Consider the following 24403-nt stretch of genomic DNA (forward strand, 5'->3'; position numbering starts at 1 on the left):
GCGGTCAGTGCGATACGGCGCGATGCCGTGCGGTGCGAACCGTGACCTGTAAAAGGGGACTGTAGGCGCAATCAGTCCGAAGTACGAAGTGCTCCAGTAAGCAGTACTTCGTACTATACCACTAGTCTTTTGCACTTCAGCCCAAGCGCCTCTGGCAAGGACAAAGCACGAAGTCTTCCGATGCGCTTCGGTCGCCGCTCGCTTCTGCTGGAGAATTCCCCCCGTGCCACGCTTCTGCAGCAAAACAACTTGCCGCAGCGCCCGGGAGCGGATCTGCGAGTGCAGGGTTGGAGGCACAGCAGGCACGATTACAGTGTAGTTGCTGTCGTGAACACATATTTCGCATGTGCGACGTACTGCGCGAAGTACGAAGTACCTTATCGTATGCGTGGGGATGGGTTCCTTCTGTTGAAAGAACCCCTACAAAGTACGTCCAGTACGTCCAGCACGTAGATGCACATGTACGTACCTAGTACTTGCTAACATACATAGTAAGTACATAGTACGACATATTCGGATCCCACGAGTTAGCAGCTGCCGCAGGGGTGTTGCTACCAACCGCTACTATACATGTACGTCGAAGGTACTCGTATGTTCCATGCAGTGTCTCGAGCATAGGAAGCATGCTCCAAAGGTAGGTACGAGGCATGGAACTAGACACTCAGGCGCGGTCGACGGGTGAGGTGAGGTGTGGGATGGGATGGCATTCCTTGACGGTTACCAGTCTGTAGGAGCAAGTCCTCCGTACTCCATCCTAGAGTCGAGAGGATGTATTCTGTGTGCGTACCTATGTACCCAGGCACCGTGTCCTCGTATAGCTACAATACATCAGCCCGGCCCAGCCCAACCTAATAACCCACCCGACAGAACCCCATTCAACTGCAACACCTCTTACAACGGCCTCTTGCGCACAGGATATCACCAACTCCATATCTACCTACCTACCTAGTACCTATATATATCCCCTCTTGCATCGATGATCGATCCTGATCTTTTTATTCTAACGCCATAGATAGCCTGCTCTTGATTTGTGTGCGCTTCGTGTCGTTGTTCGCCGGTCGATTCCGGTCAATCGTCACGAGGTGCCGAGGAGTCGAGGACCACTCCGGCGACATTCCATTGCGAGCCCAATTCCTGGTGCATTATTAAAATCATAAAATGCTTCCGACGCCGGCCATGTATGAGTACGACGTTATTGAGGCGGAGAGTTCTGATGTCCGTCCTGCCCCACTTTGCGTGTATTTCAGAGATCTTCGTTTCCATTGGTAGTAGGGCGGAACAAATGTACAGCATGCTGATGCCTCACCCAGGGCTTTGATACCGATTCAGCTTATGCAGGCTCCTCGTAAGGACCCCTCGGGTCTCCAAAAGCCTCGTCATCTCCTATGTTTTTCATATTGACTAAATACAGCGCTGGGAGCTTGACCGAAACCCTCGCATCTTCGATTGCCCGGGGGGTAGAAGAGCATGGTAGAACGTATGCAGCCTACGGAAACGAAGGCAAGTCTGATCTGTATATCGACACGCCCCTAGCTCGTTGGCTGATTATGGTGCGTTTTTGCTGCAGAGTATGGTTTGCCGATTGATGAAGAGGAGCTGGATAGGATAGATATGTCGCATGCGAAATATGTGATGCTTCTAGAAAAGAGGCTATTCCTCGCCCCCATTGGACCGCAGCCACAGAAAATACTGGACCTGGGAACAGGGACGGGAATCTGGGCAATAAATGTGGGCGAGTCCCCCTTTGACTAGATCGCTTGCTAAATAATTTTTAATTCTGCAGATGGCAGATAATTATCCTTCTGCCGAGGTAAATTGACCCTCTACTCTATTCTTATATCTTCCCCTTTAACTTAAGCTAATTAACAGGTCTTGGGTCTGGATATTGCTCCCGTTCAACCTCACTGGTAAGACCTGAAGAGACACTGGAGCCAGGATCTCTCCTTAAAACTCCATTCTGACGTATCAGGGTACCTGCAAATTGCCGCTTCGAGATCGATGACATTGAATTGCCCTGGACCCTGCAGCCAAACAGCTTTGATTTCATACACGCCCGTGATTTACTTCTCTCCGTGCGGGACTGGCCTAAACTCGTGCAGCAATCTTTTGAGTACAGATATCCTTCTATTTTCATGAGGAAACCTGCTAATGCAAGCTTTTCTGCATTTCAGTCATATCAAGCCAGGCGGTTATATCGAATTGCAATGTGTATATCCCAAACTTTGTTGTGATGATGGCTCATGCCCCCCTGAGAGTGGTTTAATGACCTACAGCAGACATGCTCTGGAAGCCGCGTCAATGTAAGCACTTCTCCACACATTTCAACAATGCTCAAAATGCTTTCGTCTATCAGCTTAACTGACACCCAAGAAAAGATTGGGAGTCCCTCTAGATGCCTGCATCGAGTATGCTTCTTATCTAACTGCCGCTGGGTTCGAAGACGTGACTGAGAGGCGCTTTAAAATGCCAAACTCACCCTGGGCGAAAGAAAAACGGCTAAAGCTTATTGGAGCATTTGAGATGCATAATCTGCTAAGGGGCATAAGCGGCATGAGTTTGAGAATGTTTAACAAGGCGTATGGATGGTCCCGGGACCAGATAGAGTTGTTTTTGGTGCAAGTTAGAAAAGATATAGCAAATATGAGATGTAAGTGTCTTGGCTCGCGCGTCTTTCTCTGAGCTATTACCATGCTAATAATATTCCAGATCATAGTTATTATGAGTTGTAGGTGTCCCCGTCTGCTTGGCTTGTCTAGGGTCATTCATCCCTTATAATTCTACTGCCTTACGATGTGAAGATTGTGGGGGATGCTCTCAATATATCTGCTAATACACCACTTGTGTACAGCGTAATTGTATATGGTCGAAAACCAGGAGCGACAACTACAGAAAATCCAACCCCCAGCCAGACAGAGCTGTAAGCTGGCGGTGCGTGTGGTGCTCGCATCGAAATATATTATTTGATGTTATTATATTGGGATTTTGTAAAGGCATTTCCGAGGCACTTGATGATCAAAAGAAAACAGCATGTTTATGGTTCCCTAAGTCAGACCATAATTGGTGGCTGAGACGCATAGCTTAGGTTTTTGTCTAAGAGCATATGACTGAAACGAAGTAGTACGAACCCCTACTAGAAGGAATAAACCAATTCTTTAATAGCCCACTAGGTTCTGATTTATAAATGCCTCAATTGTTAAAGAGTTTAGTACTTCCTGCTTGGGAGGACGGATTCCACCAATCCAACAAATTAACCGAAGTCTTTCCCTCAAAGCATCATTTGAATTCATTCCACGTCCTTCACCGCGCAGATCCAAGGTATAATTTAAGAGACTAGAATATCTTTACTTAATTTGGTAATACAAAGTAGTATCGGTCCTTAATAATAGGTCTGCTCGGGATCTTAATAAGCCATTTACCTATCTCCGAAATATATTCATCACGTGATTAAGTGCTTGTAAATCAAACACTGCCATACTACTGTAAATTACATTATGAAACCCCACTGTAGGTACCCAAGGTGCCTTATTAGGTAGGTAGGTATTGTAAGGAAATCAAGTATATATAAGCTCCTAGATGCACCTTCTTTAGGCAGGTTTTGTTTATTTCTCACTCTCACATCTTTATCCGATCAATTCCTATAACCTCCAAACAACCAATCCGAGTTTCTCCTCCTTCTGATTCAAGTGATATACACACCATGGCCACTAAAACTCACAAAGCTGTGGTAACAGCCTCCATCCGCGGGGCCCTCGAAATCCTTGAAGTTCCTACCGTCGCGCCTGGAGCAGGGGAGGTCCTTGTCAGGGTTGAGTGGACAGCGAGCACGCCGCTGGATTTACATCAGAATGATGGAGGGTTGTTGGTTACGCATCCCCAGGTGCTGGGAGATGGAACTTCCGGGACTGTCGTGGAGGTAGGGGATGGAGTGAAGAAGTTGCAGGTTGGTGATAAGGTGAGTTATTTGTTTGGTTAAAAGGGCCATGAGTGTGAGGTTATGGATATGTATGGTCCATTCCGAAGGAGAACGTCGAATGAAAGTAGAGTGAAAGGAGAAGTCGCTGATATGAAGATGATAAATAGGTTTTTGGATTCACCTGGCGTGAGCAAAAGGAGAAATCACACCAAGAATACGTCACTGTACCAGAATACCTCCTTGGAAAGGTCTTACTCTTCCCCACCGCTCCTGGTTATATCCTAACATTAGCCTCAGATTCCTCAAGGTTTCACTCCTCAAGAAGCTGTAACCCTCCCTAACAACGTCGTCAGCAGCTTTCATGCCCTGACCAAAGACCTCTCTATCCCACTACCTTGGCCCATCCTCCCCTCCACGCCCAAACCAGAACACTCCAACTCACCCATCCTAATCTGGGGAGGTTCTTCCTCCGTCGGTCAATATGCCCTACAAATCCTAAGACACTGGGGGTACAGCAATCTAATAACCACGTCATCCCCCAGCCACAACACGCTCCTGAAATCCCTCGGTGCTACGCAAGTCTTTGATTACCGCTCTCCAGATTGCATTCCTTCCATCCTGGACTCCGTTTCTAGTTCTGGGGGCTTAAAATTCGTGCTAGATTGCATCGGAAGCCAGGACGGTAGTTTGACCCCGATTTCTAAACTTGTGGGGAAAGGGGCCAGGGTGGCGGTTTTGTTGCCGGTTATTGTGAGGGATGGTAGTGAGACGGTCGAGCCAATTTACGCCTTAGATGCCAAGGAGGCGGTGGAGTGGGCGGACGGGGTCGATGTTAGAGGGGTGCGAACACATTTTTATCTAGAGGTAAGTCTTTTCTCTGGGTCACTTCCCAGATTTGGGTTTCAAAGAGCATCACCCGACGAGCATCGATGAGAAACAAAAAAACGTGAAAGCTAATCCGAAATTTGGAAATCTGTGTAGAATGAGGTATTCAAAGAACGTCTCCAACCAGAGATTATGCCAACTTTGCTAGCGGAGGGAATTATCAAGCCAAATAAGTACCGTGTCGTTGAAGGGACTACTCTGCTCGAGAGAGCACAGGCAGCGCTGGATGCCTTGAGACGGAAGGAAGTGAGTGGTGAAAGATTGGTGTGGAAAGTGGCGGAGTAAGCCAAGATAAGATCAGGGCCTTGGGTAAAATAGAAACCTGTAAATAGTAGCTTCACAATAACAGACATTCCTAATTTTGCTCTCAAATTCATACCATACTAATTGTAAGAATTCGCTTCCGTCTCGAGATTGTCTAACCCGATGCAAGCCGTTGAAGGCATATAATGACGGCCTTTCTTGCCAGAAGATAACCCCCAACCGGTCCCAATCCACTGTCTGAAGACATGTCAAACCCACGCTTTTTACCCCGGCGAGATCGTTGAGATCTGCCTAAAAACGCCAAACTTGTTGAAGCCTGCCCGAACACCAGCACTCTAAAGAGCGCCAAACTGTTGAATCTCGCGCAGGAAAGCCGTTGAGGGCATACTATTCATGCCTCGCTTTCGGAAAAAGACACCCTACCGCACCCCAAGGTATGCACCCTTGAAATCGCCCAATCCCCCATCTCATTCAGCGAGATCGTTGAGATCATTCGCTCACTTGAACGCCGAACATGTTGAAAGCGTGCCAAAACGCCGACGCTCTACGCAATCTAAAATGCATAAAAAATGTTGAAAGAAATCGTCATCGTCGTCATGTATTTGAATGTTGAATTATCAAGTCTTGTTAAGGACTAAGCATTTCCAGTATTGCCGTTGGTCAAAGGCGTGTCCCCTACGCCGTTGGGCACTGCATTGTTAACGCCACTAGGCTCTACGCCGTTGGTACCCGCAACCTCGAATGGCTTCTCAAGGTCTTCTACCGAGAGTCCGTCGAATAGTGGGAATATGCCATGAGTATGATGGAAGTCGTTGTGAACTATTAATATGGTCAGTTGATTCATTTTATAAAATGAGGGAGAGAATCATACCAATATTGACCAAGTACCATGTCTCCATCATATTTCCGATGAGCTGGCGACTAGGGCTCAGTGCAGAGTAGCAGTGGGCCCAGTCTAATCCCAGACGGAAAGCCTCATCCTTCCACGCCAGGAAACTAACGGTCTCCACAATGGTTGGTTGGACAATCTCCTTGCCCGGGAAGACCCCCCAAGTCACAGCGTTAGGGCCTTCGCCAGGAGTGTTGGTCTTCAGAACACCAGCCTTGTTGACGGCGTAGTATGTCAGGTCAGGGTCTTGCTCAATTCTTCTAAGCAATTCATCGATAAGCTTCGGGGATATCAAAAGTTCCAAATAGGCCTTCTGATACACGTAACCATTTTTGGGCCCCCATCCATACACCGGATGAGAAGATTTAACACCATCAATAGCTGGCTGGGAATTGATGGTGAGAAGTCCTCGCCTGTTTAGTGCAATCAAGTCATCTTTGATGACATCTGCTTCACTTGTAATAGATGCCTCACTCCAGGGAAGACTGTCGACGCCATTCTCAAGATATTTCACAAATATGTCGGCAATATCTTCGATTGAAGCTGGTTCGCCCCAGCGCTTGCGATTCTGCTCGTTGGTGCCCTTCAGGCCGATACCGTATGCGTCAAGCTCACCGAAAGCAGGCGATCTGGAATCACCCCATCTACCGTTGGGAAATTCATCCCAGTCTTGCGTCCGTGCCACGTAGGATTTATTTCGATGCTTCCAGAAGATAGGTCGGACGTCCTCGTCCCTGCGGCCCAGGGCAAGGGACTTTCTCCAAGGCAAGGCTGGTTTAAGAGGACGCTCCTCAGATGGCGCCAGATCCAGCTCGTCGAGGACCATACGGGTGGCCTGAGCGAGGTTCATGGTATAGAAGTGGAGGTGATGAATCAGGCCTGAATCAAGGATTTTCCGACACATTTCAGCTACCAACCCTGTTCCGATGTTTCGAACAGCTGCATCATCGTTCTTCACTTCCTCCAAAGCTTGGCTCCATTTTGGGGGAATGGTAGCATTCATGTGGTTGCATCTGCGGACAAAGCTCGCATAGGTATTGATGGGCATAATGCCTGGAAGAATGGGAACGGTGATGCCTTTGGCCCGGACTTTTAAGACCCACGCAAGGAAGTTATCCACATCGTAGAACATCTGTGTTATGATGAAAGTTGCGCCGGCATCAACCTTCTCCTTTAAGTGCTCTAGCAAGAGCTCTGGATCGTCCTGGTCATCGCAGCCCTCTGGGTACCCGGCAACGCCGATATCAAAATGGTCACCATACACGTCTCGAATGTGCTTGACCAGATCCTTCGCATATTGGAATCCACCTTCCGTCGCCACCCATTTCTCCTCCTCTCGCGGGGGATCACCGCGGAGGGCGAGGATATTCGTGCAGCCGGCCTTGTAGGCGTTTTTAAGGGCCTCATCAACTTTGTCCTCGCCCATATCAGTGCAGGTAAGGTGCATACAAGTCTCCAATCCATACTGCGATTGAGCCACGTTCACCATCTCGCAGGTCAGCGAGGCAAGACGTCCTCCTGCTCCCCATGTAATATCGACGAAGCTGGGACCGAGCCCGTGCATGCGGTCCATCCGGTCGTACAAGTTCTGAACGCCCTGCGCAGTCTTCGGTGGGAAGAATTCGAAGGAGAATTGGGGCTGTCGAGGCTGCCCAGCCTCGGGGAACATAGCAGAGATGTGCATTTTGGCGATCTAGATAGATCTGGAGACTGCTGGTGAGGAAGACGGAAAGTGGGCTTGATCTGGAGTAGAAGAGAATTGTTAGCATGCTCTGGTGTTAAAGTTCGTGAGACCTCAAAGATTGTTTGTTTTGGCGGAGATGCATGACAAGCAGCAGGCTGCATAACCTTTGCAGCTGCTAGAATGGCATCCAATTCGAAATTCACCGCTTCTCTCGGAGACATGATTGCAGCCAGCACTGTGCATGTATATCCATCCCACGTATGTAGAAACGTGCAATGCAATCAGGAATGGGACCGTTCACACTCACCAGGTGTATAATATTATATTGTAAAGGGAAAAGAATGCAAACGGCAGCAGAGCTATCCGAAGTATCTTTTGCGAGCCCAACGATCTGCTGCTTGTCGCTGCATATACACACACGGTGGGGGGGTGGTTGAGGGGACGCTATGAGCAGTGGCTGTGTATGCGTATGGGGGGTCTGGGAGTGGTGGATGGTGATGTGTGAGTGTGAGTGTGAGTGTGAGAATGTAGGTGAGATTGGATGAGGGGACGAAGTGGTGCAGGAAGAGGTGGGATGAAGGATAATAGATAAATAGATAATGGATAATAGCTGGTAGATAGTGGATAAAGGGTGAACAGGGAACGCCTCCGAGTGGGCGTTGGGCTGGGGCCTTAATAAATAAGTGCTATAGCGTGTTTTGGAGGGGCAAGAAGGCGGTCAAATTTTTACTGGTGTTTGGCGCCAATATAACAGTATGTATGTAAGCACTTTACTTGGGACACGGACATGTGCTTATTGGCAACCGATTGATCGCCACCAGAACTACCTCAATCAACAATGAATGATCAATGTTCAATGATCAATGTTCAATGATCAATGTTCAATGATCAATGTTCAATCCCATGCACCGCCGCCGCCGCCGCCGCCCACATTCAGACACCCAAAGGGTGCTGCTACATATTACTGTTTGGCCCCTATCAAAAGCCCTTCCCCCCCCACTCCTCACTACGTCCGCAGATCAAGAGTCAAGACCATTCGCTCTCGTTGCTACTCCTACGCCCGAAAGGCGGGCTGAGAATGACGAGCTGCGCCAGGGCGTCGCGACAACAGCGGCCATTATACGCAGTACTTCATGATACACTAGGTACGGGGCGTGTACCTAGGTAGTATGTGTAAAGGTAGATTTAAGGTAACAAATAACCAACTCATACTACTCCGCACTAGAGAGCTTTGCTAGGGACGGCATTGGACATAGCTCTGTATCCAGGTGATGGGTAGCATTTGCAACTTAGGAGTCTCTTTCCCGAGCTTTGTCAGAGCAGCAATCCACATTGCTGCCTACCTATACATAGTAAGTATTCGTTAGCAGGTGAAGTATTATTGTCGTTAAACCAAGGTGCTCACTTTCGTACAAAGTACCTACCTACTAAGTACCTACATACGAAGTACCTTCGTACGTACGTACCAATTCAAGCGTACACCATCCCTGTTGCCAGGTAGGTGACCAACGGAGCCGACTTTGTCGCATTGGGTGTTCTTGTCATTCCAGCACTCGACGTAGCCGGTGATGTACCTACCTAGAAATTCAGTTGAGATTAGTATTTACCGATCAGTTAAATACCCCTAGGCCATACGAGGTACTAGAGAAAGCAAGCCCTAGTTTATATGTTAGGTTTGAGCAAGCATTGGAACTCTTCCTAGTAGCAGGGCTAGATTATTCGTCGATATTGGCCAAAACATACCAATATCGATGCTAAACAAAATAGTATACACTAATTTAGCTGTGAGTTTGGACATTTTAATGGCTAGCTTACGTACCAGTCCCTACAAAGACGTAACTGACGTCAGAGAGATGTTGTTTCCAATTCAAGCCTTCGCGTGGTGCAAATGGTGCAAATATAATCTCAATCGAGTGCAGAATCTGAACGCAACTGTCGGAAGAGACGCCTTATATGGGGTATGCAAATCTAGTCTCTTGTATCGAGGCTATAGTAAGCTAAGGGAGCCTGCTACAGAGAAGGAACCGTCCTGGATAACCTCCAACGTGTGGAATAAAGGAATAGACAACTGTATCAGGAATACTAATAACCAAGAAAGAAGGAGTGTAATGAGTAGTTAGAGCTCATATTGGTGCTCCGAATGGTTTTGAGAAAGAGACGAAATGTAAGGAGGGAATAAATCCTTCTCGCGCTATCTCTTGCACAACTCGAGCCTGTTCCATGTCAGGATGTCCCCAAAAAGTAAGTTCGATAAAACAATTACATGACCGGGTTCTTTCACTTTATTGAGGACATTGTTGCCGTTGGAAGGGCCGGCATAAGAGTAGGAAACCTTGAACATGGCAGTTGGGATAATTCCCCAGTTCAACACAGAACCATCCCCGATTAACTACCGTTGGTTTTAAACGGAATAACGCTCTCTATTCGCTCATTGAACAGAATATAATCATGAATAGACTTGTAAGGTTATGAAGATGGGTATTGTATAAAGATTTCTGGCTTAAGAAAGCAGCTGTGGATAACAATGGTGACGGTGATAATCCAAGAGCAAGAACTTTCCCTTCGAACTGGGACGGTTATCTGTTTAAAGCATACAAAACGTACTCACCGAACACAATACAGTTGAAGGCTGTAAATCCAAGAAGTACGGACTTGACTGGGATAAGAACAGGAACAGAAGCCAAAAACAGCGGATGTCGGTAGACGGACTCGAGATAAACTTATCCCTTTTGTATTCTCAGTACTATTTCATATCGCACATCATAGAGAAATGCTCACCCTAGATCTTAGCAGCATGCATCCATACTCTAACCCAATTTACACACCCAACCAGAATATCAGAGCGATCGCTATCTAGAGCAACAATGCTGTTCCCACACTCCCTACTAACCGCATAATTGCACCTGGAGTCGCAAAGATACCGCTACCTATAAACATGAGACAGAATCAAGATGTATACACTGCTCCATCCCGTATTGCGGCCTGGCACGGTATCTCTGGAAGGATATCATTCTCCACCAACCGGTCGGGCGGGTTGTTGTTGCTAAGTGACGCCCCCTCGTCATCATTTCGGGCTTTTGATATGCTGTTGTAACTTGCTTCGATATCGGCTGGGGAATGGGGGCGTTGAAGCAGCGACTCTTGGTCCGCTGTGGTGGACGATTAAGATGCCATCTCGATCGGTTCAGGAGACATCGACGGTGGAGGGATGAGTTGAGTGTGGGCGAGGCGGCCTCCGCTACGCAGAAATTTGTATGCAGTAGATGAAAGACGAAAGAGTAAAGTAACTTTAACCACGTAAAACTTTGGAGATGTTGGGTTTCTTTCTTTCTATTTTATATAAATACCCTTAAGAACTCGCCAAGTACCATGATTGCCATGGCCTGCCCATATGGCATGCTCGTCAGGGGGATATCCTTATAATGCTGTAACGTATGACCCATGCCTGTTCCAAAGCTTACATCAAGCAGCTCGCCTCTCTCATCAATCTTTTCCAAAACAGCGGTCACCGCCTTTACTGCTGAATCTCTGTACTCGTCACCCTTGATATATCGCATCCTCAAGCCTTTCAACATTCCGTATGCAAAACCTGCAGTAGCAGAGCTTTCAACGTATGAGCCTTCACTCACGGGCTGATCCAAAAGAGTTCTCCACAAACCACTAGGCTCTTGATATTTGAGAAGTGCCTGGCATTGAGCTTCTAGTGTGTCGAGAAGGTGCACACGGAATGCGTCGTTAGACGGCAGATCCAGAAGCTCCAACATCTCCGGTATGGCGATCGTGATCCACGAGTTACCACGCGCCCATAATCCTTGGGCAAAGTTGTGCCCGCCATCTGAAAATGTCCATCCGTGGAACCACAGCCCCGTTTTTCGATCAAACAGATATTGAATATGGAGCAGAAACTGCCGCTTAGCCTCGTCGACATATGCTGGTCGATTTAGCAGGATTCCGATCTTGGCCAGAGGGAGAACGGTCATCATCAGGGTATCATCCCAGAGCTCTTGAGCGTTGATAGCGTTATAGGTTTGATGGGACATTCCTCCGTACTTTGTCCGAGGAAGATCGTACATTGCCCAATCTGCCCAGCTCTCCAACCATGGCAAATATGTCTTGTTGCCCGTTTTCTCATACACATAAGCGAGCGTGAGCATAGCAGCAACAGTATTGATATTCTTCGTTGTTCCTCCCTCGGCAAATCGAGCGGCGAACCAATCTTCAATGATCGCCAGCGTCTCATCATTACCCGTAAGCGTGTGGTATTTCCAGAGGCCATAAAGCCCAACTCCATGAGTCCATTCCCAACCAGCCCACCCTTTTGTATCAATCACCCTCCCATCGTCCAATTTCAATAGGAATTCGCCAGTCTCGTCTTTATCGTTGACGAGATGGTGTATCAGGCTCTCCACGGATTTATGAACATCCTGAGCTGCAATGGCGTGGGCAACGAGAGGCATGATGACAATTTCTCAATAATTGAACGCACTCAGACAATTTTCAAAGCCTAGAAATTTATTATATTTCCGAGTACGTCGCGTACAAGGATTGAAGTTCTTCAACCAACATGGCATTGTGTCGTGTTTATTGGTGGGTTATAGTTTTACATGCTCGGTCATCGTTGCTCCGAATAGTCCACTTTGGCCACCGTCGTCGCCTCGGTAGATCTCTACTCGAGTAACGCTTGCGAGGTTGAGGAGCTTAGGTCCGGGGCCCCTCAATTCCGCCCCGGCATGTGTTGTAAACCCCCTGTCCGACCATTGTAGTGGTGTGGCCATTGCTAAAACATACCATGGGGAATAGTCAGAAAACCATAGCTCTGATGTATTAACATTTATTAGCTCTTATATAATATTAATAGCAATTAATGTTAATTAGTGTATTGGTGTATTTTTACTAGTATCGGCGCCCTATACCAGCGTACTAGTACAATTATTATAATAGTATATTTTAATATATTTTATCATTAAAAGTAGTATTTGTAGGATTTATATGAACATCAAAGTTGTTAAGAGTACCAACCTAGGTAAGGTAATCATATAGTTCAAGTTGTAGTAAAATTGTTATATTGCTATATTAACCGTGTCGCAGTCCAAGCTTAAATATATTCTATTAGGACCATAAGTTTACGAATAAACCAACTCGAAAGTAGTAGTTATGAGTAGATAAAGTCAAAGTAAAGATAACCTAAGTAATAGATACTGACGACTGGTCTAATTATAAGAGTGGTATGTTCCCTGTAAGCGGTTTATAGAACGTGCTTACGCTAGGCTTGACCTGGCAACATTAATCCGTGGTCTAACAACCCTGGAAGAGCAAGATATTCCATATACTTTTGACGCACTATAGCTTCGTACCCTGTCCATGAACAAACTCCCCGTAGCGGACCAGGTACAGTACACCGCATGTGAGGGGGCGCGGGGGTGGATTCTACCCCAATCCGCAATCTGGGGAACGACTACTAATAGTACTAAACACCAACATCTCTCCAACTATTCTCTCTTACAAGTGTTGACAGCTATTTTTCAATCCCGGGATAGACTTCGCTTCAATTATCATCACAATGGCCGACGAGAAGATTTCTCCATCAAAATCGCTCGACCCCCAGCACATTGAGCACGGCAACGATGACTTGATCAAAGAACACATGAACTATGATCGAGTTGACGCTGAAGTCGCCAAATATGCTAGCACTACCGCCGTGGTGATCTCGCCCGAAGAGAACAAACGCTTGAAGATGATGGTGGATAAGCGGGTGCTTAGCATTATGATCTTCACGTACTTTCTCCAGGCCATCGATAAGGGAACCATGAGTTTCACTATTATTATGGGAGTCAAGCAAGATGCCCACATATCTGAAACGCAGGTTTGTGATTCTTACAACTGATTATAGAAATAACCTAACACATTGCAGTTTCCTTGGTTGACAACATGTATCTATATTGCCATTCTCGTCGTGGAATATCCAACAAATCTCCTCATCCAGCGTCTTCCGATCGCCAAGTATCTCGGTATTTCCATCATACTGTGGGGTATGGTCCTGGCCCTTCATTCCATAGCCAAGAACTTCACGGCATTGGTCATTCTTCGAACAATTCTCGGAATCTTGGAGGCAGTATGTCAGCCTGCGTTTGTGTACCTGTCATCGATGTGGTATAAGCGCGAAGAACAAGCGGCGACCGTCTCGTACTGGTACATGATGAATGGAGCCCAGCAAATTGTCGGAGGGCTGTTGGCCTACTGCTTCTCGCTCATCAAGTCGCCACCATCACCTTTGAAGTCCTGGCAAGCAATCTTCATTGCCTACGGTGCATTTTCCGTTCTTTGGGGAGTGGTTGTGCTCGTATGGATGCCCGATTCTCCCATGCGTGCAAAGTGCTTCAGCGAGGAAGACAAGAAACTCCTCGTTGAGCGTGTGCGTAGCAACCAGACTGGCGTGCAAAACAAGCAGTTCCGAAAGGAGCAGATGTGGGAGGCGTTCAAGGATCCGCAGATGTATTGCTATTGTCTCATTGCTTTCTGCACAACCTTACCTACTAGTGGTCTAGGCGCTTTTGCCAATCTCATCATCAAGGGCTTCAACTTTAGCTTATTGCAAACTCAATTGCTCGCCATGGTCCTCGGCGCCTACATCATCATCGTTCTACTGAGCAGCATGTGGCTCGTTAAGAAAACGGGTCAGAACTTGATAATCATGCTTATCTATGTTATTCCGTAAGTTTCATTCCCTAAATGCTACTCAGAAAGAGGGACCACTAAACACATCATCCAGTTCCTTCGCCGGCACTATCGTCTTAATGACCGTCGAAAATACTGGAAAAGCCCAACAAGCCGGCCTCCTCATCTCCTATTATATTGTGCTCTCCTTCTGGGCGGCGCAAACGCTCGGCATGTCCATGATCTCACGTAACATCGGAGGTCAGACCAAGAAAACTGTCGTGGTCGCAGCCAATTTCGTCTCCTGGTCCGCCGGCAATGCCATCGGGCCCCAGGTCTTCCTCGAGAAGGACAAGCCCCGCTACCTAACGGCCTTTGCTACTCATATGGCGTGCTACGGCCTTTTGGTGTTTGTCATAATTTTCCTGAGATGGTATCTGAAGAGGCAGAATGGGAAGAAGGATCGGCTGCAGGCGGAATTTGCTGCGCAGGCTGGTACCCTTACAGACGAGAGGATGGTGCACGCTTTTGATGATTTGACGGATCGCGAAAATTTGAGTTTTAGATATGTTTACTAGATAGTCTGTAGAGAATTAGTCATAGAGATATACACAACGGAGTGGAAACATGTGAGGATGATCTACTAACATTTTTGGTGACTACTATTTTGTTCTAGTCAAGTAAACTGTGTTCCCATTTATTTTTCGTACCTGTTACGAGTAATAGGTTATCAGCCTGGGTTAGCTAACTTCAAGTAATAGAACGTGCTTACACTAGCTGAGGTTGACTTAGCAACACTAAACCGTATTATCAGCCACCCCCGGTGCGTGTAAAAGTACCTAGGTACCTACGCACCCCATGGGGCCCCATACTGCACCCGACTAGTACCGTATGAGCTGATTATGGAATAAGGGCCTGGCAAAATTGGATATGGGCTAAATCGATAGTGCCCACAAGAAATGCCTCCGAGAACGTGTAATAAGAATAAATGAAAAGTGTTGTACGCAGTAGGAAAGCTAGAAAATGCTGATTTCCGGAACTGAATTGCCTCGTTAGCATAGTTATATATCTGCCCCTCTTCCTCCCCTTACATGCTTATCTGCCGCTCACAATCAGCATGCCATCACTGTCTAGGGCGGTATACCTAGCAAGACAATACGAGAACAGCCCACTGTATGGAAACCTCCGTCCCCGTTTCCCTATCTTTGTTCTCTAACTTTGTACTCAGTGACACTAGCCCCGCTATGTGCTACGATTGCACGAGCTCGTTCAGGCAGCGCGCTCGTCGCTGTAAAGGGATTTAAACCTACAATGCTTCCGCTTCTGTAAAACTTAATTTAGACGTCGCTTTCGATCATGAGACCATTTCCTTGTGCGCTCTTCTAACCTTGTGCTGGCGCTTGCTCCGAAGAAACTCATCAGCACCACATGCTATTTAAAGATCGGCATCCATGTTCAAACACGGTCAGGATATTCTCGTAGAAGTCCCAAGATCCAGGTCTTGCAGTATCCGAGGACCAAGCGGTTTTGGCAGATCCACGATTGGCCAATATCTCCTATTTATTTGTCCGTTAGCATCAACGTCAGCGTCAATCGAGAGATCGCACTGTGCTTTACAATTCCTGCTACATAGCCGAGCTCATATTGCACCACGAAATATACCTTCTAATCTCCCTTAGCCCTGCATTAATGCTTAAAGACAAAGTAGATCGCGAGCGTGGACGGTTTTCGAAAGCGGGAGGAAAGGTCGTATTTGGTCTATAAAATGCTAGCAGCAGCTCCAACGATCTAATCGGTCCCTGCCATAATCGTAGGTGTCGGCAAACCCCTGATCCGCCCGTAAGGTACCTTCTTGTCAACGACGCGCTGGGTATCATTACTCGTATCACAGCCCTCAATAAAACAAAAACCACGCTTCGAAATATCATGTCATAGACTCATTACTCTCGTGCCTGAGCTCCCGCGTCCTCCTCTGTTCTCATTCCGCTGTACTGCGTGCCTTGGTTGGCTGTGCTTAACCTTGCACAAAGCCCTAGCAGCACCACTGTCTCGGTCGCAGCATAATGGTTCAGTGCATCAAGCAATATCCGAAGGTTCTTGCTAAAATTCTCTTCATACTTCTTCATATTCTCGCTCATCTTCTCAAACCGCACCGGGTCACCACCGGACGGATTTGAATTGGAAGCCGTTGAATCGACACCACGTCGACCTCGATCCGCCTGATATCGTTGCCATTGTTGTTTATTCATATTGCTTGGTTTTTCGGTGCCTGTCAAGTCCGGATCAATCTTTTCAAGTTCCCGTGACAGCCAGTTAGTGTATGTAGCGAAAAAGGTGCAGGTATGCATTAATTTTGAATGAATCTAAATTTTCGTGGTCAATATCATCTGGGTGTTGAGGGGGACCTTAGGCATTTACATACCCTCAGAAGTGTTTTATTTGTAAGCATGCACTCCTTCAGGCACGTATCAAGGAAATCAACGTGGTCTTGCATCAGCTCATCAACTGTTCGAACGGAAGATATACCGCCCTTACTATCCTCCTTAGTTTTGACCTTGGCCATCAACGCCTGCCAATTGGGCTCGATGACTTCTGCGGTGCAAAAATACAGGAGTTGCTGCACGAAAACCAGCATCCTTGCACGTAAGGTGAAAACGCGTCGTTTCCACATCTCCACATCTCGATTTGAGCTTTTGTGAGACCAACTAGCTACTCGATTGTGGGTTTGCCAACATGACACCAGTTGTTGCTCAAGGTATCGTAAAGATAAAAGGTATCGAAATAAGGCCTGGTACCTCCAGACAGTCTTTCGACTAACGACTAGTGACACCGGAAACGGGACCGAATAATCTAGTTGTAAAGAAGTGAAGCCAATAGCTGAAGCGTCGGGTTCATTAATTGGCTGGGAAACTGGAGTTTGAAGGGATTCACCCTGCTCAATCCCAGAAATATTGACCACGCGTGTCAACGAGTGTGTCAAACTTATCTCATTCATCTCAACCTTGATATCTTCCTTGAACGGGTCTTGGGCCGCGACACTGCCGGGCTGTCGCAACACCAAGTCAAGTAATGACTGTAGCTTGCCCGTATTGACCTTTTTCACTGGCTTCGAAAGCTCGGAAGTACCAAGCTCGAGGAAGTAGGTAAAGAAGTCCGACCGGTCCAAAAAAAAGTAATGCTTTAATGACCTCAATCGTGCAGGTAAAGCATGCGTGGTAAGCAGAAGCTCTAGCAGCGATTGGTTAGCATGCGCATACGCGCTGTTGACGTTATCCAAGAATCTGTTGTCGTCAAATGAGCGTGGAACATCGGTCACAGCTTTGCTCACATCAACGCCGCCGCACTCTCGCACTACATTGAGGTACTTCCCAGCCAGCAACACCTTATCTTTGACACCTTCGAGTTGTGGGGGAACATCATGTTCTCGTATTGTATACCGTCTTTCCCAGTATTCATCGGTGTAATCTTCCTCGAGCCTTTCACGCTTGATGCTCTTCTGCTCCCTGATCAAAAATTCAGCATGAGGGTCCTTGATGCTTCCATAATGAAGCCATTCATTGAGCATCGTCATATACGGTCGGCTGGCATCCCGTAATAGGGACGTGAGAAGCGACCGAGCTGCAGGATCTCCTGACATTGTCTCCAATCGCTTTGTGATTAAACCCAGGACGCTACCCCCTTTACAGATCTTTTTCCCAGGGATATTGCCTGGGCCAAGATCCCCACCTTCCCGCAAACTCTCTAAAATATTCTCGATATCATCAAGGCCATCGTCAGAGTCCTCGAGGTCCTCCTCTAGTAACGAATTTCGTTTCAATATCTCGTGAGCCAAGGAGTAGAGTTGGAACATCATGTGGCTGGTTTGAAGGGTATGAATATTCAAAACATGTAGCGTGAACCCAGGATTTGTGAGAAATTGAGTCTCTAATTGAGCAATCAAAACCAAGTATTCCAGCAGTAGTTTCCGGATCGCGGCGCAGAGAGCGTGATTTACAGCCCCAAATTCATCACGACTCTGAACTTCCACAAACGCTTCAACAGCTCCGTAGTGGGTCGCCATTTTCAACATCGTCGTTGTCAGATCCTGTAAACTAGGATCCAGTCCCGGGAGTATCTTGAAAGTAGGTCCCGCAAGCCGGTCCTTTTCCTCGGAAGGATTATAGTTCCTTGCAAACCGTATGTATTGCCCTTCATATCCCATAAAAACCATCAATATATCTTCCAGCATTACCGCTTCTTGAACCTCTAAAGATAACTCAGGGAGTGGTGTGGGCTGCAAGGATTGAGGTGCCTGAGACGCGAGGGCCGGTATAGATATTCGTGACGCCAGCGGTGCAGAAGTATGGGGTACTAGAGATGCTTCTGGAAGCCATGGTTCCACTGAGGGATTGTTAGAGTTCGTCGGTAGGATTCTCACAATTCCCGAAAGAGTATATACCTTGAGGTGCTTCTACCTTGGCGGGTCGTGGCCGGGGATCTCCAGAATATGGTCGAGGGGGCTCACTTGGCCTCTGCCTTTCTGAAGGTTGCGCTGAAGGGCCAGGCCTGCGTTCCGGGCTCCTCGTCCTCGTCGCCAGTGTCTCCCGCGTTGTAACTTGCACTCTTTCTATACGCCTTTCTTCAACCCCGCGATGGGTTCGCTGCGTGCCTGACGCCGCTCTTTTATGTGCTGCTCCAGGGACAGGAGGTTGCGACTGAGGTTCAGCCGATTGCTGTCGCCGGGGATCTGGTCTTTCGTTTCTACTTCCACCCTGGAGCCCAGACGGGGGGCGGGGTTGAGCACTTCCATTGTCGTTGGTCGTCCTCCGCTCAGAACGTGACGTTACTCTGGCATGGGAGGAAGAAGACATATCGATCACATTGGGCCCTGCTAGAAGAATCGGAAAATATGGGAAAGGGTGGGAGGCGGGGCGGAGGCGTTTAAGGTGTTTGATGTTCGTGAGCACCACTTGTTGTTGAAGTTGTTCCTCGTACTCGGCGCAAAAGTGCCTGAGGAGACGCGACTTGTTGGTTGAAGGTCGCGACCCGCGGTCGAACTCCATCGCCTAATTGAGGCTAGCGGCGTTGGAGCTTCTTGAGCTTCGTGTTCCTGTGATTGCCTGCGCAGTGCTCCGACGACATTCAGACCCAGATACCATTCTGCTACCTCCCGGCAAACCCTCTGCTTTCATTCCGCGACAAGCCAGAAGAATCTACGGATTTATAGCTTCGTACTCGACCTTCCATTGTTTGATATTAGAAACCAAATCGTTGACACTTTCCCCACCCCGGTCCCATCAAGATGTTTATTGCTCGGTCAGAATATGGTGAGTAGCGGAAATCTTTGGAATGGAGGCGCCATCAAGAACCATAGCTAATACCTAGCAGATCGAGGCATCAAGTATGTTAAACCAAGCTACATACGGTATAAAAATATGTCTAACATACAGCTAGCACCTTCTCCCCAGAAGGCCGTCTCTTCCAAGTCGAATACTCCCTCGAAGCAATCAAACTCGGCTCAACCGCCATTGGGGTAGCCACAGGTGGAGGCGTGGTCCTAGGCGTAGAGAAGCGCGTAACATCCACCCTCCTCGAGACATCCTCCGTCGAGAAAATCGTCGAAATCGACCGACACATAGGCTGCGCGATGTCCGGCCTGCAAGCCGATGCACGATCGATGGTTGAGCACGCTCGAGTAGAGTCTCAAAATCACTCATTCCATTTCAACGAGCCACTGAGGGTCGAGAGCTGTACGCAAGCCATCTGTGATTTGGCGCTTAGGTTCGGTGAGGGGGCTGAGGGCGAGGAGAGCATCATGAGTAGGCCATTTGGTGTTGCCCTCTTGATTGCTGGATACGATGAGGATGGACCACAACTGTACCATGCGGAGCCAAGTGGAACATTTTACAGATATGATGCGAAGGCGATTGGTTCTGGATCGGAAGGTGCACAAGCAGAGTTGCAGAATGAGTTTCACAAGGTACGAATCAGCTAGCCCTCGATTTTGCCGGGTACTAATACTTCTACACAGTCCCTTACTATTGAGGAAGCAGAGACGCTCGTACTGAAGACGCTGAAGCAGGTGATGGAGGAGAAGCTAGATTCAAAGAATGTGCAACTTGCAAGCGTTACCAAGGAGAGGGGTTTCAGGATTTACACAGACGCGGAAATGGCAGCGGTTGTGGAGAGGTTACCAGCGAACTGAGCAAGGCTTTACCAGAAATTACAAAGATAGAGCATGAAGCATATTCGGAGTTAGACGGGCAAACGAGCTTGGTACCAGATATGCACAAACTCTGACCACAAAATGGGACAACAATCATTTGACTGTAACAAGGAGGTAACCCAAATTGACGAATCGAGTCACGGAAGTCTCTTATATTCCTTAAATCCCCTGGTCCCCCTCGTTATCCATGTTCAGATGTTCAAAGTCACCTTCCACGCCCAGTAACCCGAGGGCAAAATGAACTCTTTCAGACCTGCTAACCACCATCCTTGTTTCTTGGTTACTCCTATTCTCAAGCTCTTTGTCCACCCTCCTCGGCCTATTCCAAATGTCAGGGGCGAATTCTACTTCACTGGTCCTCGCATACGGCGGGCCATGTCCCATCTCCCCCGCCTTGACCCATGAGCCCTCGCAACCGCCCGCAACCGCAAGTGCCGTCTGCCATCCCGTTAGGCGGGCGATGTCGCGAAGTCTGTTGATTGTCCACACACGCTGGTCGGGGTGTTGATACTAAATCATGATAGTCAGTAGTATTCGACCTAACAGGGAAGAGGGCCGTTACCTGCACTCCCGCGACGAAAAGACACATCGTAGCTTCAATAAGTGCGGCTCCAACACCTGGATTGACGTGGCTCGCCGTACTAAAATCGGGGCAAATCCCAGCAGTTATCCGACCTATCTCATTTGCAAAGAAAGCCGTCTGCCGTGCAGCTATTCCGGCAGCCATCATCGCGGCAGGGGGCATGGAAGGATGAGCTCGATAGCAAGCAATCAGGGCCATATAAAAGTTCATCCAGATTCCGGCAATGCCGTATGTTCGATATTGCAATGCTGTTCCGAAAGGTGTCTGGACAGGCCTGCCGCAGAACTCAGGCCCTAATGCTTGAAATTCTTCCCCGAAATGATCTTGTAGAATGCTTAAAGCATTTCTAATATCTTGCCACTCCTCTTCAGCTTCAATTGTTTTGGCTTCGAAATCCATATCTTCGCTCTCTGAGCTCTGTGGAGACGACTCTGGAGATGGTTCAAATCCCATCGGAAGCTTAGCTTCGCCAACGCCGGGGACCATGCCACTGAAGTCAGGCATAGGCGGCATCCGTTGTTGGTGATACTTCTGGTTTGATAGATTTGGGTCTCCTTGGGAAGCTATATTTGCGCGTTCTTGTTCGCGAATTTTCATCGCAAATCTCTTCCTCTTCAGGTCTTTGGATGTAAAGTCGCCAATGCGGCCCAGTAAGAGTACTAAGTGGTCGAAAGTCCCATAACTAGGATAAGTTAGCATCGTTTGTAAGTAGGACGAGATTCTTACATTGCATTTAGACGGCCAAGAGGTGCTCTTGGTGGACAGAGACTCCAGAGACCGTACTCCATGCTACGACGTTAAGTTAGCTCCAGATCTATGCTCCAACTCAGAAGACTTACAAGAGTCGGCCTCCTCCCAGGATGCTTTGATACGCATCTTGCTTGCAATACCACCAGAAAAGGTCGCGCTGTGTCTCATATAACTCCACATCCCTTTTGGTATATGTCCTGGTATTAGGCTCATAGGCATTCTCGTCCACAACCTGCCCATATTCGTCAAATAGGACCATTTTGCCCATTAACAGGGCAACAATGTTCTCATCCACATCATCCGTATACGCTTGGAATCGAGCTCTGTCATCATAGAAGCTCTGGCCAGTTTCATCTTGTTGGGCCTCGTAATACCTCATGCGTTCTTCTTGGCGCTCCTGGATTTTCAAAGCCTTTCTGTATCTCGTTATACCGGCGAAGTCGATCTCTCGCACTAACTGCCTAGCCCCAAGAAGGTGGTTACTCCACTTTTGATGATCTGCACACCAGCACTCGTAAAAGCCAAGCAACAGTACAGCCGCTAGTGTGGCAGGCTGCCCTCGCCTGGTAGGTAGGCCAACACTTTTTGCTGTTCTTCGAAGACTGATGTGGTAATGCTTCAACGACGCGGTAGCGGGTCGGTTTTGAAGTTTGGCAATATGTAGGCCTGCAAGTGCAAGCATGGCATGCAAGAGGGCAGGGTTTTGGAGAGCCAATGTCGGAAATGTGTCTGCTCTAAAGTCAATAATGCGTATAGGTTTAGTATTAATATAGCAGCTGTCCAAATCCGCATATTGCTAGTTGGATTTGTAGAGTGCAGCCGGATTAACGTGTGTTTGAAAAAGGAAGCAAAACTTACAGGTCCATATATGTTGCTGAGACGGTGGGACAGGTTGTGCTTGGAAGAGTAAAGAGGGATTGGCAGGATGTCGCTCATACATAGATATACTCGGACCAGTCACATTGACAAAATGACAAAAGAGTTTTGCCGTCATGCTATCATTTAACGGAGAAGATTGTGGGGATGGGAGGTAGGTAGCCAGCATATCAGGCCGGTCGATGAACGATGTGAATGAACGCGGATGTAGGTTGTGGGAGTCTTGCCCTGCTTGAAGTGCGACAAGAATGCCAAGATCGTTATTGCGCAGATGGCCAGAGGAAACGACTTGCCGACGCCCGGAGTCCTCGTACTCCTCCATCTGCGTATCCATGTCATCAATGACATCAAATGGATCTTCGTCGTCCATCGAGTCATCCTCGGCATCTTGGACATCTTGTGTAGACACCAAGAGTCTAGAAGTCGGTTCAGCGGCAGGGAAAGGGCCAACACAGGAGTAACCCTGGGGCTGAACTTGAGATTGGGAATTGAGTCTTCGCTGTACTTCGGGGGATTGTTGAGTTTTGCCTTTCGGGTTTCTCAACAGACCCGCCAAGACCCGATTCGGAGATGGGTCGTGGAGATTATCTGAGGCTGATAGGACCGCATTAGACGGATCCGAATCCGCTGTTGTAGCATATGAACGGTATAATGCCGCGGACGCTGCTGACGCTGGGAACTGTCTGTTAGAATCCTCAAATAGCTCTTGTGGTGCATACGAAGACGCACTGCTTGGACCAGCCGGCCATTCTTGAGGGCTTCTTTGCGCGGGCACCAAGTGCGCCTCATTTCTGTTCTCCTGCTTTATTTTAGGAGCATTTAACCCATAATATGCCGCCTGCTCTCGGGAGGGCTGAGGGTGTTTTGGCTCAGGAACGTATGACTGGTCCACCGTATCGGACCTGGTATCGTGGGATTGAGCAAGACGGGGATGATCAGCGAGGGAATCTATGGAAAAGCCACTCTGAAAACTATATGATCTGTGTTTCGTCTCTGGGAGTGGGACTGACGGCAAGCTAGGCATAGAGGTTGTATTTTCCACCGTGGATAATGGTCTTGTTGATTCTTCGGCCTTTGGAGCGATGCGGAGTGCACTCTGCGAGGACACAAAATCCTGATACTGCCTGCCATGGCCCGCAGCAGGCTGGCTTGAAGTAGCTCCAGAGCGAGACGTGGACGCCGACGTAGATAGTGATGGTCGATATGAACTAAGAGGATCTTTGAAGATGACCCTTTGGTTATATCCTTCACACTGTCGCCGGGACTTGGTACAATTATGACAAGTGGGCCGCTCTTCGCCACATTTAATACGGCGCTTTCGACATGCTATGATTAAAAGCAATATTGTTAGTCGCAATCCTTCCTGGGGTTAAAAGAAGTTGAAGATATAAGCTCAGCACTTACTAAGGCATCCTGTTTTCGTCCTCTTCCGTCCTTGTGCCTTGGATCCAGACTTCTTCGAGGCGGGAGCTTCTTCGGATTGAATGTCACCATCCTCAACGCCATGTTCTAGAGGCATCTCAGAGTTCTGCATTCTGGTTGCTCTCAAGGGATGCTGCTCCACACGAAGGCCGAAATTTCATAGGATGCGCCTAGCAGGTGGAACTTGATCGAGATATCGGGAGAGAGTAGCCAAACAGCAAATTTTCCAGCGCCAGAGGGGTTGAATATGTTGAGCCTGCGACAGAGATAACTGTTGG

The 24403-nt window shown here is 47.9% G+C and overlaps 9 protein-coding genes across 9 annotated transcripts; 4 read left to right on the forward strand and 5 right to left on the reverse strand.

Moving 5' to 3' along the window:
- Positions 1-1158: 1158 nt before the first annotated feature.
- BP5553_03187 (S-adenosyl-L-methionine-dependent methyltransferase) lies at positions 1159-2921 on the forward strand (the record flags this gene model as incomplete). The annotated part of the gene is made up of 9 exons (XM_032011810.1): positions 1159-1215; positions 1311-1345; positions 1412-1550; positions 1784-1810; positions 1870-1907; positions 2172-2300; positions 2376-2647; positions 2707-2725; positions 2849-2921. 9 exons carry the CDS (start codon positions 1159-1161, stop codon positions 2919-2921), a joined length of 789 nt encoding a protein of 262 aa, XP_031871503.1.
- A 776-nt stretch (positions 2922-3697) lies between these two features.
- On the forward strand, positions 3698-5083 carry BP5553_03188 (uncharacterized protein; the record flags this gene model as incomplete). The annotated part of the gene is made up of 4 exons (XM_032011811.1): positions 3698-3952; positions 4081-4161; positions 4211-4777; positions 4895-5083. The coding sequence occupies 4 exons, from the start codon at positions 3698-3700 to the stop codon at positions 5081-5083; spliced, it is 1092 nt and encodes a 363-aa protein (XP_031871504.1).
- Positions 5084-5696: 613 nt separating this feature from the next.
- Positions 5697-7635, reverse strand: BP5553_03189 (Methylenetetrahydrofolate reductase; the record flags this gene model as incomplete). Its single annotated transcript, XM_032011812.1, has 2 exons — positions 5697-5881; positions 5934-7635. 2 exons carry the CDS (start codon positions 7633-7635, stop codon positions 5697-5699), a joined length of 1887 nt encoding a protein of 628 aa, XP_031871505.1.
- Positions 7636-8924: 1289 nt separating this feature from the next.
- Positions 8925-9433, reverse strand: BP5553_03190 (uncharacterized protein; the record flags this gene model as incomplete). Its single annotated transcript, XM_032011813.1, has 4 exons — positions 8925-8978; positions 9098-9209; positions 9271-9292; positions 9379-9433. 4 exons carry the CDS (start codon positions 9431-9433, stop codon positions 8925-8927), a joined length of 243 nt encoding a protein of 80 aa, XP_031871506.1.
- A 1537-nt stretch (positions 9434-10970) lies between these two features.
- BP5553_03191 (Six-hairpin glycosidase) lies at positions 10971-12092 on the reverse strand (the record flags this gene model as incomplete). The annotated part of the gene is made up of 1 exon (XM_032011814.1): positions 10971-12092. One exon carries the CDS (start codon positions 12090-12092, stop codon positions 10971-10973), a length of 1122 nt encoding a protein of 373 aa, XP_031871507.1.
- A 1103-nt stretch (positions 12093-13195) lies between these two features.
- Positions 13196-14867, forward strand: BP5553_03192 (MFS general substrate transporter; the record flags this gene model as incomplete). Its single annotated transcript, XM_032011815.1, has 3 exons — positions 13196-13498; positions 13547-14346; positions 14405-14867. 3 exons carry the CDS (start codon positions 13196-13198, stop codon positions 14865-14867), a joined length of 1566 nt encoding a protein of 521 aa, XP_031871508.1.
- Positions 14868-16229: 1362 nt separating this feature from the next.
- Positions 16230-19139, reverse strand: BP5553_03193 (Spindle pole body component; the record flags this gene model as incomplete). Its single annotated transcript, XM_032011816.1, has 3 exons — positions 16230-16652; positions 16712-18669; positions 18728-19139. 3 exons carry the CDS (start codon positions 19137-19139, stop codon positions 16230-16232), a joined length of 2793 nt encoding a protein of 930 aa, XP_031871509.1.
- A 431-nt stretch (positions 19140-19570) lies between these two features.
- On the forward strand, positions 19571-20473 carry BP5553_03194 (Proteasome subunit alpha type; the record flags this gene model as incomplete). The annotated part of the gene is made up of 4 exons (XM_032011817.1): positions 19571-19595; positions 19657-19669; positions 19723-20248; positions 20300-20473. 4 exons carry the CDS (start codon positions 19571-19573, stop codon positions 20471-20473), a joined length of 738 nt encoding a protein of 245 aa, XP_031871510.1.
- Positions 20474-20653: 180 nt separating this feature from the next.
- Positions 20654-24237, reverse strand: BP5553_03195 (uncharacterized protein; the record flags this gene model as incomplete). Its single annotated transcript, XM_032011818.1, has 6 exons — positions 20654-21004; positions 21057-21759; positions 21804-21866; positions 21917-22556; positions 22686-24029; positions 24108-24237. The coding sequence occupies 6 exons, from the start codon at positions 24235-24237 to the stop codon at positions 20654-20656; spliced, it is 3231 nt and encodes a 1076-aa protein (XP_031871511.1).
- Between the last annotated feature and the right edge of the window lie 166 nt (positions 24238-24403).

This window comes from Venustampulla echinocandica, assembly GCF_003357145.1.
Source record: "Venustampulla echinocandica strain BP 5553 chromosome Unknown scaffold_1, whole genome shotgun sequence".
In the NCBI taxonomy this organism is placed as follows: Eukaryota; Fungi; Ascomycota; class Leotiomycetes; order Helotiales; family Pleuroascaceae; genus Venustampulla; species Venustampulla echinocandica.